The 17,078-nt window shown below is 46.2% G+C and overlaps 1 protein-coding gene across 4 annotated transcripts in view; it reads right to left on the reverse strand.

The window, feature by feature from the left end:
* Positions 1–2,644: 2,644 nt before the first annotated feature.
* LRIG3 (leucine rich repeats and immunoglobulin like domains 3) overlaps positions 2,645–17,078 on the reverse strand; it is a 48,736-nt gene continuing 34,302 nt past the window's right edge. Inside the window, exons 11-19 of one of the 4 annotated variants that reach the window (XM_036456411.2) lie at positions 14,834–14,905; positions 14,143–14,306; positions 11,437–11,757; positions 10,054–10,335; positions 8,657–9,109; positions 7,725–7,883; positions 5,338–5,481; positions 4,961–5,236; positions 2,645–3,312 (exon numbers count right to left, since the gene is read on the reverse strand). In XM_036456411.2, coding sequence (XP_036312304.1) covers positions 3,068–3,312; positions 4,961–5,236; positions 5,338–5,481; positions 7,725–7,883; positions 8,657–9,109; positions 10,054–10,335; positions 11,437–11,757; positions 14,143–14,306; positions 14,834–14,905 — 2,116 coding nt within the window. In that variant the 3' untranslated portion in view covers positions 2,645–3,067. The remainder of the gene's footprint in view (positions 3,313–4,960; positions 5,237–5,337; positions 5,482–7,724; positions 7,884–8,656; positions 9,110–10,053; positions 10,336–11,436; positions 11,758–14,142; positions 14,307–14,833; positions 14,906–17,078) is intronic. The other 3 variants (XM_045588197.1, XM_045588198.1, XM_036456413.2) reach the window with 3 other exon arrangements.

Raw genomic sequence — 17,078 nt, forward strand, 5'->3', positions numbered from 1 at the left:
TAGACCGCCTCTCTGACTCTGGCCAATCTGAGCAGGCTTTTTACTAGAACACAGTGTAGCTTCGGGTACAGAACATGTATACTTTGCATGCATAAAAAGCCTGCTTGGATTGGCTGAGTTAAAGAGGCAGTCTATTAAAAAAAAGAACTGGTGTTGCCTCGGAAGTGGGGGGTAGTCTGATACAGCGAATATAGGCCTAAACCTTTGTTTTAACTGTAAAAATTAGGGGGTCGTCTTATACGCCAGAAAATACAGTATATGATCCTATTCACCAATGTCACCCCAATAAATTTAATTAAAAATATAATTTTAAAAAGAATTTATTTAAAAAAATAAAAATAAATTATCTTATTACACAAGCCCAATTACTGCTGGTTCCAAGAGTGGGAGGGACGGGGCAGGCATTTTGCAATGACATTTGGTTCTCATTCTCTTAGAAAAATACCAGCATAGCACATCTACTGCAATATTGATTATGAATTACTTCCTATCACATTAAATTGAAAGGACTAAAACCTCTCAAGTGTGTGAAAAGATCAAAACACTTTCCAGTCAAGTTTTAAACCATAGTCCCATTGGTTTTATTCTGATAAATAATAGTTTCTTTCTGTAGGAACACTGTGAAAATAAATTGTAAAAGTTCTACAGATATTTAATCTTTAGAAAATGTTGTCTGCCATAAGGAATATTTCCCACAATATCTTTAAAAAACAGACAAAAATTATGCACAATAACTATCTTATCGTGTCAATAGTAAACAAAAAAATACAAGTTGTGTGAAATCTGTTAGGATATGTTGTACATGGATTGGTCTTGTATCAGAAAGCATAAACATTTTAAACATCCCTCCTCATAAATAAGGCAGGTAATTTGATATATATTCACATTAGTTTTTTTTTCTTAAGTCTGTGTTATTTTGGGATTTCTTAAGACCTACTAGACTCATTCTGTTAATTGAACATGAAGTCTCAAAATTATATTATTTTCCTGCAAGTGTCCAAAAGAAATTGAGCTGCTCCTGTTTCTCTAGCAGCTAAGATTATATGCAATTCATAATTTCAGCATATGAGCAGAGTAAAAGGGAAAATCATACTGATGCAGAATGAATCTAAGTTTTGAATTTCAGGCATTAATGACTTGAATGTCCCTCTGTGCTTCAGTCTGGAAACGTCAAATGCTTTAAATAAGTTCATAATTATTGAAGAGGTCCCTAGCGATGCTTGCGTCACATCTGGCAATAATGAAGACAAATCAACAATAAGATTTGAAAATCTGGCAATATGATAAAGGCAAGGCATCTGAGATCACTTCTTCGCACTTTAGTCTCTGTGGTCCAAGGGAGAACCAACTTCCTGCCTTGGACTCGGTGTCCAAATTAAAGAAGGAAAATCTTACTGCGATCTGGGATCCAGGCTCCTGGCTCACAAACAACAGAGCGGGAAAACTTTACCCAACATCTCCTCAGAGAAGAATCTGCTTTTTTCTAAAAGCTGTTTTCAATTTACTTCAAAGCACTGACAGGGACATACAGTCACACTTTCAATTGGTTCAATTTTAAAGTTGAAAGTGCTATGTTAACTCCTTCCATACCAATTTAATTTTTCTTGGGCAAGAGAAGATTGTTTTAATTACAGATGTGAACAAGAATTTACTGGGGGGGGGAGGGGAATCCAACTTCATCATCCACATTATTTTTTTAAAATACATTTTTATTCATTTCAGAGAAGTAGGGAGAAGGAGAGACAGAAACATCCATGATGATGATAGAATCATTGATTGGCTCCCTCTTGCATCCTCTCTACTGGGGATAGAGCCTGCAACCTGGACATGTGGCCTTGACCAGAATTGAACCTGGGACCTTTTACTCTGCAGGCTAACACTCGGTCCATTGAGCCAAATCAGTTAGGGCATTATTTGTGTTATTAAACTTACAGTAAGTGTATTGCATTCTATTGCTTCCAACTATGTCACTTCACCACCGTTTAAAACAAATATTTAAATTATGTTGTGTTTAACAGGTCTGATACTCAGTTTTTAACTAGAGAGCTATGATGATCAAATTAGAAAAACATTTTAATTATTAAAGAAGGTTGCAGGATGGCTTAGAATAGCTTTTTCTATAAGAAAGTCAGTAAGAACAGCCTAGAAGTCTGCCGGCATCCTATTATAACCTGGAACAGTGGATGAAAATCCACATCTCCTTTAGCTGTTTTAACTATAAGAAATGTGCAAAAACCACCCTTGTTATAATTAAAGGGATGGTGAATGTGAAACTATTTGGGAAAACACAACGCATCAGACCACATAAGGCATTATTATAATTAAGGACTCATGGCTCCAGTGGTGACTTGAGCTATGGTGGTTGGACTATATTACACCAGAGTATAACAAATCTTTTGTTTGAAGAGTTAGAAGCACATTAATGTACCTTGAATCTCTGCAGCCCCTTCTTACTTACTATGTGCTTTCACATACACTAATCTGATTTGCGTCTGTATTACAACCCCGGGAGGTAAGCAAAATGGTTGAATTTACTCATATTTTTATGTGCTTATAATTTTCATCCATTTGAGACATGATAGTAGGAAATAATTAAGCCTACACAGTGTTGAAAACAATAAAAATGCTATTATATAGGTGGCACTTGGGATCAAAACGATACATTTTATTAAATGTAATGTGCAAAGTAAAATGAAGTGACCTCTATTCAAAAAAGTACAAGACAGGTATTATTTAAATTGCTTTAGTACTTATTTTCAATAAAAAGAAATCTGGCATTATAAAAATACATAAAATAGTCATGGATTTATTCCCTTAATTTACACAAGATTTTTTTTATTGTTGCATAAAACAAAGTTATAAAATAGTTTAACAAGAAATTCTTATATGAAAGTTACTCCCAGCATAAAATTTTTATAAATTTTGGTAATTTTGGCCCATCTGTATAAATAAGACATCTTATCCTTTTAAAATTCATAACTCCATTTAAAAACATAGGATTCTCTTTCTTTTAAATAAAAGTCCACTTGAGGTAGTAGTATATTAGAACTCTTTGGTCCCATTCAGTCTATGTGTCCAAGTCATAAGACTGAAAATGTGGAGTCCTGTGGTTTTCTAAGGTCTGTTTATAGGTACATGTGTGATTTTCTTGCTGAAAATCTGTCCTTTCTTTCCCATCTTCCTCTGACTCAGAGTCCAAGTCTGGGGAAGAATGAGCTTTCAAGTGAAAGGCTCTTGGCTGACAGTCCGATGGCTGTCCGAAGCTTGAAAAGGCATCCAGGGGAGGTCTCCTCAGAGGCTTTCCGAACGTTCCTGAAAGAGAGAGACCCGTTGAGCGTGTGGCACCTTTGGCTAACAGGAAGTCATCAGAGAGCACCTCAAATGGAGCACCTCGCCCCAGGAACTCGAACGAACATTTTCTACAAGTCCACATGGTGGTGCTTGGAGGTATGTGTGTCTCGTGTTACGGGGACTAAACTTACAGAATTCCTAGTGGAATTTCCAGTCTAGAGGTCTCTCAGGACCAGTCTAGTTTAAAGAGATCCCACTTGGGGTGCATGCCTGAGATCCCTGGGCAAGCCCTTTGAAGTGTTAAATGACAGGATTCTTACACCCCTCATATATATGTGTGTGTGTGTGTGTGTGTGTGTGTGTGTGTGTGTATACTCAATACATGTGTCTATTAATTATCATTTCTATGATTTATAGTAATATTCATCATTGAGCAAAGAAGTCCCCCAATATAAGTTCTCCAAAACCCCGCTTTAGGACTGAAAAGCCCCCAGTCTCCAAAGAAGGGCACGTTTACACAATAACATACAAGTAAACCGTGCCTGAATAAAGCATCTTTTAAAATAATCCTTATGGCGGAAACCGGTTTGGCTCAGTGGATAGAGCATTGGCCTGTGAACTGAAAGGTCCCAGGTTCGATTCTGGTCAAGGGCATGTACCCTGGTTGCGGGCACATCCCCAGTAGGGGGTGTGCAGGAGGCAGCTGATCGATGTTTCTCTCTCATCGATGTTTCTAGCTTTCCATCCCTCTCTCTTCCTCTCCGTAAAAATGCAGTAAAATATTTAAAAAATAATAATAAAATAAAATAATCCTTATGTCATGTTCTTTCCTTTTTAGTAGCACAATATTATCCAACTGACTCAAATCCTTGCCTGAGTTTTACACAAGATATTATTTTCATGTTTTCCCCCCCAAAAAAGGAATATAAATAATTATACTGTGACAAAATATAAAATGTCTTAATAGCCGGGTAAAATATTTTAAAATTCTACTGCTGAACCAACGAGACATGCTGTGGTTTCTTTCCCCTCTATCTCCGCTCGGCGAACAGATGACCTCAGCCCTTCCATCGCGCTGGTTCCAGGCACCAGACGAGAGCCGTCTGTCTGCACACGCATCCCGGTGCCAGCAGCGCCGACCACCGCGCCGGGGGCTCTCAGGCCCCGCTGGGCTCCTCTGCCAAAGGCCGTCCGGCCTGGCTGGTGCGCCGTGAGCCGCTGCCAGGTAGGACGCCGTCCACCCTTCGGCTGCAGGCCTCGTTATAAACCACCAGACGTCCAAACCACAACCATGCAGTGCACACAGCCCCACCCCGAAGGCTGTTGTAGCCCAAAACCACTCTTTCCACATGGCCGACCAACTGCGCTCCTCAGCCACTCCTGAGACTCGTGCGTTCCGGAGGATGCCCACACACAGCGCGGCCCAGAAAGCTCCCGGAGCTCCGTTTGTTATGGACTGAATGCATAACGAAGCGAGATCCCCCGTGTCTGACTCTGCTTTCAGAAACATGTAAACCGGCCCACAGAACGGTCCTAGCAGCAGCACGAAAAATCAGAAACATGTTCCCCTCGGCTCAGCATCTCAAGTTCTCTCTCACTGTGCCCCCTCCCGCACGCAACGTGGACGAGGGGTCCCACGTCAAGGCGTCTCCTCGAGGAATACACTTACCCAGGAACGAGCTGCTTGAAGTCACGGACGCCGGCTCTGAACCTGGACCGAAATCTAGAGAGGACTTGTTCGGAGACACGCTTTTCGGGCCGGGCCCTTCGCGTGGAGCGTGAGCGGAGCCGATTAGCTTCCTCGCGTGGGGGGGCCAGCCTGGGTCACCGGCGCTCTGCTCGCAGGCTTCTTCGGAAGGATGGGGGCAGGGGCAGCACTCCTCCTTCTTCCTGTAGCCGGGCTCGCAGTGCTCCAGGAAAGCCGCTCGAGGGTCCGGGCCGCAACCTTTCTCACGTTGGGACAGGAGGAGGGGAGAGAGGATCAGAGGGAGAGCGCGCTGGTAGGAACCGTGCAGGAAACAGAACCCAAGCAGGAAGACCACATACCTGGGTGACAGGCGTCGAAGGGATCCGGCCCGTACACGCTCCCCTTCACATACACGGGGCCCGGGGGGCCCAGGAAGGGACACAGGAATGGATCCGTGGCAGCTTCTAGGTCGGTTTCACTGCTGTTGTCAGTGTGACACGTCCCTTTAAAAACAAGATACCTCAGTCACTGAACCCATTTGATTCAAGGACCATTCAGTACTCTCTCCACTTGGGGCACTTTCCGCGTTTACAGACTTCGGATAGAGCAGCATATAAAGGGGAAAAAATTACAGAAACTTAGGGTTTTTTTTATTTTATTTTATTTTTATGAACATTCTATTAGGTATGTGGTTATTTATTTTTTATATATTTTTATTGATTTTTTTACAGAGAGGAAGAGAGAGGGATAGAGAGTTAGAAACATCGATGAGAGAGAAGCATCAATCAGCTGCCTCTTGCACACCGCCTACTGGGGATGTGCCCACAACCAAGGTACATGCCCTTGACCGGAATCGAACGGGGCACCTTTCAGTCCGCAGACCGAGGCTCTATCCTAGGGGTGTCGAACTCAATCAGAGAAGGGGCCAAAATCTAAAATCCAGCCTAAATCACGGGCCGAATGGTTTACTGAACAGTCATAAACTGTCATTGTGATGGAAACGCAGCGGAGTGCAGTGATGACAGTGCGGTGCGGGCCACATTGCAAGGCCTGGCGGGACGGATTTGGCCCGCGGGCCTTGTGTTTGACACATGTGCTCTATCCACTGCGCCAAACCGGTTTCGGCGAAACTTAGGGTTTTTTAAAAAAATGCATGGAAGCCTAGGGATTGGGTAAACGGATGACATCTCACTCACAGGAACTTGATTAACCATTAATCGCTGGCCCCACCTGTTGGCAAGAGAAACTGGTCTGTGTGTGAGTTCTGCAGCAAAGTGCTGGGACCTGAACCACAGGATGTCAGCGGCACTGTCCCTTCCTCCACCGCCACGGTGATCGGGACCATAGACTGGCACTTAACCAATGGCCTCTTTGTGCCGAGCAAACATGGGCCTAGCCAAAACCAAATCCTATCGTGAGCATCTGAGCTAAACAACCCAGAAACGAGGTGCCAGTTAGCAGAGGACACAGCAGGTGAGAGGCAGGAGGCGTGGTGAGGGTTGGAGGTGCCATGATGAGCCACCAGCCTGGATGCGGGAATAGGACAGTCAGAGGGTGGCTGTGACTCGGTGATGCTGGTGACCCCTCGAGGGCCCTGAGAGCAGATTATGCTCCATGCCGCCTCTGGAGCCTTTCATGTAGACTTTCATGAATGTCCTTTCAGCAAACCCTGCTACCTGTGAACAAAACTGGGCCTCTGCTCCTTGCAACCAAATGAGTCTAAGCAGAGCATCCATTTTTATCTCTATGCCCTCTGTTACTGCCTTACCAAGCCCTCTGTCATTGTCAGTTGAATTTTTGCTCACTCCTAACTAAACTGTAATACTGAAAACAAACACTCTTCTTCCCCAAGTGCGGCAGCCCCCACCGAGCAGACACTCAATAAACGCTTGCTGGAAAAGGTGCCAAAATGTTTGAAAATAATGTCAATAGCTTCCACTTGTTAGGCCCTTAATATGTGCCAAGTAGTTTTCCATTACCATTTCATTTAATTTTCACAGCAACCTAACAGGAAGCATTGTAGCTGCCCAGGGAGACACAGGGAATGTCGGAAGTGGTCCTTGAACTGAGGCTGTGATCTTACTTATTCTGCCTCCACTTTTTTTCTTAAAAACCATAGTTCTTTTTAAAAATATATATTTTTATTGATTTCTGAGAAGAAGGGAGAGGGATAGAGAGATAGAAACATCAATGAGGAGAGAGAATCATTGATCGACTGCCTCCTGCACGCTACTGAGGATCAAGCCCCAAAACCCAGGCATGTGCCCTTGGCCAGAATCGAACCCGGGACCCTTCAGTCCACAGGCGGATGCTCTATCTACTGGCCAAACCTGCTATGGCAAAACCATACAGTTTTTAAAGCAAAGAGTCAGAGTTAGATTTCTCTAATAAAAAGATGTTTAAATCATTTGACTTTTAAGACCACGCACAAAGCTAGCCAATGCCATTTAATAAGAAGAACAATTCAGAGCACCAAAGAATATTTATAATGTACAGAAAATACTTACCTTGCATGGAGGAATTAAATTTTACTTAACCTACTTGTCTCCTTTTATTGTCAGAAACAAAGATTTTTCTAGTATGTAAGAAAATGTATTTAATTTTAGCTTTACTAGTGTGACCTTAGGCCACGTCCTAAGATCCGTTTCTGGTGAAAATTAATATTACATGTGAATCTTCCATAAGGTTATTTCAAAACGACCATCTCAAAGAGCCCTGAGCAAAGATCTTCACCTCAAACACTTACCGTTGCTGTCGTGTGGTGGTAAGAAAAATCCGCCCCCCGAGGAAGTGACGAACTGGTGGTGGCTTCCGCTTTCTGAGGAGACGTACCCATCCTGCCTGTCAGCTAACGTCCCCTGAGACGACAAGTAACTGGGGATATCTGCTGGCAAATTGGTCTCATCTGCAATCAAACAGCGGCACTCTCTTAGCCGGGAAGGATCCCAAAGGCCCCTGGCTTCCCCGATGAACAGTACGCTCTGCTTTGGTGTCTGTGCATGCGAGTCGCCGAGTCCTGCAAAACCAGCTGGCTGTGCAGCATGCAGGCGGGCAAGTCAGGACTGCTCGGGGGAGCCTGAGCGGATGGCCTGCCTTAACGCCCGTGGGACGCCCCTCCCAGATTTCACAAACAACAAATGTTTAAAAGGAAAGCCATTTCATGGGGTGGCATCCAAGCTCTGGAACCAAGCTTGACATCTGCAATCGTCCTGACGTAGTATTACTCACAGGAGTTTGCATGCAGGCCTCTCCCTAATAACTCGAGTCCTCCCTAGATTCTTGCACACACAGGACAAAACCGAACACCTCCTAGCGAAGGGGCTGGTCCTGGTTCTCCATCGGCATCCTTTGAAGAAGTCAGGCTACTGAGCGCTTATGATGGCCACTGGATCTCACAGCCAACGGGATGTTCTGATGAGGTTTTCACAGAACGTATTAATCTTTAAACATGGGCTGTATTTTGGGGACGGGGTGCTATTTTTAGCTAACCCTATTTCTGCAGCTTGAAACAAATGAGTCACCCATCTTCTGACATGGCCTCAGACTCCAAGACACACATTCTGGAAGAGAACTGCCCCAGGATCATGCACACACACGTGCGAACACACACACACACACACACACACACACACACACACACAAAGACTGCTACGCCCCGTGCCAGGCTTGTTTACACACCTGTGTTGGTGATGCTGCAGTCTTCGTTCCTCCGCCGTGTGTGGTATATGATGACCACCCACACGAGCGATGTGCCCACCACGCAGCAAACCACGGCGATGATCACGATGCCCACCGTGGCCCACCCGTCGTCATCCAGGGACGAGGCCGTCATCTGCGGGGAGTCGCAGGTCGGGGTGGGGATCACGCTGAGGCGCACGTGGCCCCGCTCGGTGCCCAGCGTGTTGGACATCTCACAGGTGTACTTCCCGGCGTCGCCGACATCCGAGTCCACGATGATCAGCAGCTGATTGCCCGCTGCGAAGAAGTGCCTCTCGGTGACCACCAGAGGGCTGTCGTCCTTGGTCCAGTTCAGCCTGGGGGGCGGGCTCCCGCCTGCGATGCACTGCAGGACGGCCGTCTCCCCCTTGGTGACAGTTCGGTCCAACAGGGGCCGCAGAAATGACGGCGTTTCTGAAATGACAAGTTAGGCCTTCAGTCTCGTCAGTGACGTCAGGTTTCACGTAAGACCCAGCCCCTGAATTTGTCCAAAGTGGGAGGTAAAACTTTATTCTCCCACAAACGAATAGTACCCGTGTTTCTTTGAAAGCCTAAACGTCTGCAACAGGTGGGATTCCACTTTATTGTCCAGGTGTCATTTACTCCTAACACCAAGTAAGGATGACACTTACTGTTTTTTAACCTCGATCCTCCCTCCCCTCTTGACAAGGTTGGGGGACGGTGGAAGAGGCGCAAAGCAAAATACATCAGACATTTTCCAGAAACAGAAAACGCATAAACATAATTTCGAGCACAAGAGTGTGCTGATGCATAAAAATAAATCAAAACATTTAATGTTTTTTAAAGAGAAACTTTCTAGTGCCAGGTGTCCAGGCCTATATTAAAAATTCTGGAAATGATTTACTTTTCTCATGTGGTTTTGAGAGGTTATTTTAACTCCTTTGCAGATACACACATGACTAACATGTTCACATGTTTAAAAAAGTGTTTGTTTAGGTAACAGATAAACACAAACTCTGATTTCTAGAGTGGCAGGTAAGCTGAGAAAAGATACTAGGTCCTTCCCAGTTTGTTCATGTATGTATTGCATCATACATTCTTTGTCGTGCTGAGACGCTGGTGGAGGCGGCATGAGGAGGAGCGCAGGGGCGGGTGAACCCTGCAATACAGAGAAGGAGTCTCCCGCTCCTGGGAACAGAGAGAGCGGATTGACTCGCTGGCCACGGCCTGGGAAGGTGTTGAAAAGCACTCCTGACTTCAAAGAGTCTGAGAAGCCATTTGCCGTTCCCAGCAAAGGGCAGTGTCCTCACCCTCTCGGCTCTGACACGGAGGGTCTCTGGGTGAGCAAGCACCTTCACAATGAAGTGACAGAACAGACTCTGAACACACCCACTCACCCAGGACAGTGAGAGTGGCGTTGGCAGAAATGCTGCCGGCGCTGTTCTGGGCGGTGCAGCTGTACACCCCGATGTCCTCTATCTTCACGTCCACGATGAAGAACACGTCGTCCTCGGGCATCACGTGCATGCGCCTCTCCCTGGCGGCCGGGAAGTCGGTGCCCCCGTCCTTCTGCCAGGCGATCTGCGGGGCCGGGTGGCCCAGGGCGGCGCACTCCAGGCGCGCCATGGCCCCCGCGCGGATGGTGAGGTCCATGGGCGTCTTGGTGAAAGACGGGAGCACTGAAGTGAGAGAAACCACGCGGGCATCAGCACTGAGGCACGCGAGAGGCTCGTTCTCACGCCCGTTGTTTTTGATGCTCACAAATGTCCCTGACCTAGATAGGTAAGGCAGGGTGATTTTTTCTAATTACAAGACAAGGAACCTGACGTTGAGATGGAAAGATTAAGTGACTCCCTCCAGGTTACAGACTTTTGGCTATTGTCTAGTTTCCTCAATAATTATCTGCGAGATCTTGGGCCAATCAATGTATCTCTTTTATCTCTTTGTACCCTGACCACTCCAACTTTTTTTTCCTTTTAAGTTTCTCCTGACTCTAATACTCCATGACTTTAAATGTGTTTTGTCCTACAATTTGAACTCAAAATCATCCCATGTCAGGCTTTAGGGTCATTTGTGGAATGCATTAATAAAGCATATACAAGATCTTGTACCAGGGAAGATACAAATGATTCAATGATAAAGTGGCAAGGATCTCACTGTAAACTGTATACCCGCTACACAAAGCCAGCAATGATACTTTTTTTTTTTATTAATAGCAGCTAACTTTTATTAATAGCAGCTAACTCACTGCTTGTACTGAGTACTTACTGTATTCTAGGCGGTCTGCCAAGTGCTTTACACAAATCCTTTTACTTAATGATTATCATACCTATATAAGGTAGGTACTATTATCCCCAACTGACCGATGTAGGAATGGAGGCACAGAGAGGTTAAGTGACTTGCTCAGAGTCACACAGCTGTGAGCAGGCCTGGCAGAATTCACACCCAGATCTTTGCATTAAAGGAGTTAACGCTTTTAACCCTATGCTTAGGGTCTCCCCGATCAAAGTAGTGTGCTGTGAACTCCAAAGGGCACAAGCTGTCTAGTTCATCTCTGGGTTACCTACCCATCATGCTATATATGGGTTGACATAAACGATGCTTCCTTAGACACAAATAACCAAGAATCTTCATGTTAAGTGGAGGGAGAGGTAGAGAAGAAAGGGTTAGGCGGAGAACTGAGAACAAAGGACAGGATGAGGAGTAAGAGAAGGAACAGACCAGGTGCTTGGTTTCTGAAAGGTGCCGTAAATAGCGGAAGGCAGAGTCGGATCACATACTGTTCACGGTGAGCTTGGCTTTGACGGAGTAGGAGGAACCGAAGTGGTTGGAGATGACGCACTGGTATTTCCCTTCGCTGGCGAATTCCACACTGCGCAGCCGAAGGATGGTGGTGTACTCCATCACCTCCCCGCCCTGGGCCCGGAGGTGTGCGTAGTTTTCCATCTCGGCGTCCTGCAGGAGCTCGTTGTCCTTCTTCCAAGCGAACGTCATCGGGGAGTCACTGCTGCTGGCCGCCGAGCAGATAAAGCTCAGGTTGGAACCTCTGATGGCCGACTGTGTTTCCGGCTGAACCGTGATCTGGGGTTTAGGGAAATCATCTGTTCAAAATGGAGAGGGGGAAATAAAACCATCTTAGAGGCTTGAGAGTCCACATGCTGCTCAGAGTTGGTGTATGTTTCCCAGAAGGACTGGCCGCCCCAGTGCTGCTGAAATGAGAGCCTGGGAGTGTTTACGAAGGAACTCGTTCTCCAAACGGAGACAGAGATCTAGTTATCAGTCACTGGCTGAGAGGAGACTGCTGCTTGGGAATACAGTGTATCCCAGACCCCTGGAGCTTTTTAGTTATGAAAACAAGAAAAAAAAAATCCGTTAAGAAACGTCCGGGCCTTACGGGCCACTTTGAAAGGCCACTATCAGGAAAACTGCACTTCTTCCCATGACCTCCACATACAAGGAGCAGCAAAATGAAAAAAAAAAAAATCAATCAATCAATCATCAATAATGATAATCAATATCACTAACAATAGCGATGAACAGAACCAAAAGCAGAGCCCGTATTAAACATAGCCCTTTGCACGTGGAGCAGAAAAGGCTGCAGTGAGAGAGGCGGCGCCTCCCCCGCCCACTGGGAGCCCTGCTTCCCGGGGCCCATCCATCACGCCGCTGTGCGACATGTCAGGGCTACACTGTAATTACAGCCCAGCGACTCTCTCATTCCGAACGGCTATTCTTAGTTCTCTGTTACTTTTTGGACAAGTCACCTTTTTGAACTTCGGTTTCTCAGAGATGGCCTAAACCCAGAAGAAGGAAACATCTTGGATCTACCAGGATGTGTTGTGTGGGTTCTCTGAAAGACTGCGTGTGGGGGAGAGGGCTGGGGGGCGGGGGAGAGGGATGGGGGGGCGGAGGAGAGGGCTGGGGGGCGGGGGGAGAGGGATGGGGGGGCGGAGGAGAGGGATGGGGGGCTGGGGAGAGGTTTGGGGGGCGGGGGGAGAGGGATGGGGGGCGGAGGAGAGGGCTGGGGGGCGGGGGGAGAGGGATGGGGGGCGGGGGGAGAGGGATGGGGGGGCGGAGGAGAGGGATGGGGGGCGGGGGAGAGGGATGGGGGGCGGGGGAGAGGGATGGAGGGGCGGAGGAGAGGGCTGGGGGGCTGGGGAGAGGTTTGGGGGGCGGGGGAGAGGGATGGGGGGCGGGAGATGCTCTGGGAAGGCCAATGCTGCTGATTTCCAACGCCATGGCTGGACGCTATGCTCGGGACAGTTTCTTCTTTTGTGTGATTATTCTGAAATCCTCACCTGGTAAATCAATGTTCACTCCCCACTAGGGAGGTTAACATTATAGCTACTGTATATTCAGGTGGGCAAAAGTAGGCCTGCAGTTGTGAGTATGCAGTTTACTCTTGCATTATTTGTTAATTATTATATCATTGCCTATATGAACTGTAGACCTAATTTTGCCCACCACGGTAGGCCTCGGAGTAATAAACAGCTCATATCTGCGAACTTGAGAACTGTGAGAACAGCTCCGGTCCTTACAGAAGAAGGCCAAAAGCGTATTTAGATCCAAAAGCTACATCAGTCGTTTTATTCCCAGAAACTGTTGGCACCGTTTCACGCGGCAACCTAAAAAAATGTAGGCATTTTCTGTTGTATGTATCTAAAGTCATAGGCAAAGCAGTTTTAAATAAAAAAAATGTTAAAGGTCAATGTAACGTTCGGTTCTGTAATATATTCACACACGCGCTCAAATTTCAGCAAACTGTGACTTCACGTTCTCCACACCCTTTTCACGAAGGTCTCCGTGGCAGCGAGGAGGACACAAAGTCGTGCAGGAGGCCGCAAACTGCGCCAGGGAGATAGGATAGCATGAGGTTTTCCTGCAGATCTACTAACGAGGAGGTGAGCATGCTTCTCGTGCTGAAATGCTTAGATGCTAAAGCAAGAGACCGTAGGTTTATCTGTAATAAATTCCCTACTGCTTGCAATGCTTGACCCACCAGCAGTGAAGTGTTTAGCAGCCTATCGTTCACCGGCTAACGATCTGCTCTTCCTACTCCACATACACAGCCTCTGCCCCAGGTTTAGCAAGGTCTCCTCACTGAGCTCACAGGAGCCTGTCCACACACCCCTGGAGTTGGGACCACAGATCCCAGAGTTCCCGTTTCATGCGTAGAGACCGTACGGACCGAGGCTCGAGGCATTAAAGTTACACCGAGGGGCTGGCCCTACACCCTCCCCCCCTCTCCGGAGCTCCAGTGCCATTCTCTTCCCACCACGCCGCCCTCATGCCAACACAAAGACGACGGGAACTCCTTCTCATCTGTAAAATTCAAGTACAAGCCAACTCTAGGTCCATTTTCACCTATCTCAGCAGAAATAAGTGCTTTATTAAAAGAGCATTCACTTATTGGAAACCATTATCTGGACAAATGGGAGACATAAAAAGAAGAATGACTAAAAGGCCGGGGCAGCAGTCATACTCACCACACACAAAGCCATCTGGGCTGACGGCAAAAATGCTTCTCCCCTTCAGCAGCTGAGGATGGGCGCAACTGGCATTTACAAAGCTCTGAAAGTGGTTCTCCGCCACCCACTGAGGGAGCCACTTTAGCTGGCAATCACACAAAAGGCTTGATGTATTTAAATGCCTGAGGAGAGTAATTACATTCAATTTGTTTTGTATGAGATGCAGATTTGTACAAGTAAACTGAACTCGAGTAAATATTAACAGCACAATGGATGTGAAAGCAAATACACATATCCTATGTAACAGTATCCTCTGGCCCATCTTGAAATGCGAGAAATGTGACCCGCACAGTTCTATGTGTGTGGGGGGTGTTTTTTTCTTCCCTAACCTAGTGAGACAGAAGTGCTGAGAGATCAAAAACACCTTTCCTGCTGAACACCTGTGACCATAACCGGGCCCTGTACTACAGGAGGGCTCACAAATTTAAAATGCAAATTCATCACGTGAAGTACGAGAATCATCTCTTTGCAGCAAAGGGAATGAATTTTCCTTACGTTGCCTTTTGCTTTTCTTTTGCTTTCTGGTATAAAAGTTAAGGATAGTAAGAAAGGGCCTGACACATTTTGCAGGGACAGGATCTAGGATGAGATGCCCCACGGTGGCCTCCCCTCTGCGCTTGACTGGAAACGCTTAGGAAGCAAAACTTACAATTGTTGCAGTTTCTTCATTTGGGAAAAGGCATTGCCTTGTAATGACATGATGGCGTTGTCACTCAGGTCTCTGAAAACAATCGAACGCACAGATGAGAGGGAAGCACGGGTCACCATGTGCCCTCAGGCAAGGGCTGAGCTCACACTGCCCAGCGCATTCACCGAACGCGCTCTGTGGGGAAATGCCCAAGACCCACGAGGAAGCGTAGGCTGAAGAACACGGATATTTGTCTCAGAGGCAAGTTCCCTCATGGCGACAGCGATTCTCTTTACATTACCCCTTACAGGTTATTTGACTCGTAAGGGCCCAAACTGTCCTGCTGTATAATTTTACTGAAGTAAAATTCATTATTTAAGTTAACCATTTTCGATACACAAATAAAATTGCTCGTAATTATGCTTTTTAAAAAAAAACCAAAAAAAAAAAACCATCATGCATAGAATACTCCGTATGATGCTCACTGTGGTAAGTGGTTTACCTATGTTACGTGAATTCCTCACAGCAACACAAAAGATGGCACTTGCACCTTGCTCAGCAGGAGGAAAAGGGCAATTCGATTTGAACCCAATTATTTTCAATTTCAAACCTATGCTTAATTGCTAGCCCAATTCTGCCACCCACAACCCGCTACTGTAAAGACTCAGGACGGCTAAGTGTTTAGACAAGATGTACTTGCTAAGACAAACAAACACTTGAGGCAGAACATTTATACAATGAGCAAATATTCCGGGCGGGTTTTATTTTTAACTAGTACTTACAAGCAGTTTGAATCAAAGCGCTCTCCACAATGATTACTACTCTGTTTCTCTTTACAAGGGTCAGAGTACACAAACAGGGTTTTGAATGAGACGAGTGGCCGCAGAGGACAGAATGAAGGCACCAAACATGGGCAGAGGGGAAAGAGGCCCGGAGAGCAAGCACACTGAAGCAGAGGTTAATACTCCTCTAATTCCACTTTCCCAGAAACGGAATGGGTTGGATGACAAACCCTTTTGGCTGGTTTCCCTTTGAAAATAACTTGTTTCAGTAAGTCCAGCAATCCTGGCCTGGCCTTCCAAATTCTGCTTTGCACAATCATTCCACCACAACCTGAACTGCTGCCCTGTCAGCATGGCTAGCCACCCACAGCCCCCTCCCCCCACCCCACCTCGCAGGTAAGCCAGGCCATGGCAGCAAGATGGCCCAGAGAAAACAGCGCCGTCTCCCCTCTCAACACAGGGCAAACGAGGGCATAAACCAAATGTACACTGTCAGTGACAACTGCTCCTGTCTAAGTTAACAGACACTAAGTTCCTGGCTATGAGCCTTCCTTAGCAGTGAGAGTAGACATGTCCAATGACTTTATGCTTCTGTCCAAGAATAAGCCATATACTCATGGTTATAAGCAGCTGGCTGGTTCAGTGCTCATGCAAGTTTTGACTCCTCTCATGGTTGGCTAACCCATTCTCCTAAAGCTGTCAACAGGTTAGCCCCTAAGTGCCATGTCAACATTGTGCGCTGGGAGTTACGGAGAATGGCCAGTGGCTGAGACTGTGAAGGCAAAAGCTTGTGTGATGCGGGGACACCGTGAAGGCAGAGGCAGCCCTGGTTCGAGTCCTGAGTCTGCCCATGGCTAACTGATGGGTTAGTGGCAAGAGAACAAGAAAAAGGACAATAAAGGGGGGGGGGGAGATAAGTTTTATGTTTTATAATTAAAAAACACACCAACAAAAACTCTCAACGTAGTGTTTATACCTTCCAAATGTCACTCTCAAGAACTGTGGGGACTATTTTTTTCCAATATCCAAATCACCTTCTAAACTGTACAATGGAATTAATAAACCCTCAGAATCTACACTTCTTTGTTTAGAAATAAAGATAATAACAACCACTGAATAGTCTTCTCATAGGATTAATGAGACAATATACCAGGCATCATGCCTAACATGTTGTGGGTGCATAATAAATGATTGTTTTAAAATTATGCTTTATTTTTATTTTATTATTTTCCATCACCATTTAGCCCCTCTTCCAACTCCTTCTCCCTCCCTCCCCCCTCCAATCACCATACTGTTGTCCATGTCCATAGTTCTCTTTTTACCTCAGTCTCTCTACCGTGCCTCGCCACCAGCCCCACGTCCTCCCCGCCATCGCCATCCCCTACAAGAGCTGTATGCCCGCTCTCCATCTATGAGTCTGTGTCTGTTCTGCTTGGTAGTTCCATTTGTTCATTAAATTCCACATATGAGTGAAATCATATGGT

The sequence above is a fragment of the Pipistrellus kuhlii genome, unplaced genomic scaffold, assembly GCF_014108245.1.
Source record: "Pipistrellus kuhlii isolate mPipKuh1 unplaced genomic scaffold, mPipKuh1.p scaffold_m20_p_3, whole genome shotgun sequence".
NCBI lineage: Eukaryota > Metazoa > Chordata > Mammalia > Chiroptera > Vespertilionidae > Pipistrellus > Pipistrellus kuhlii.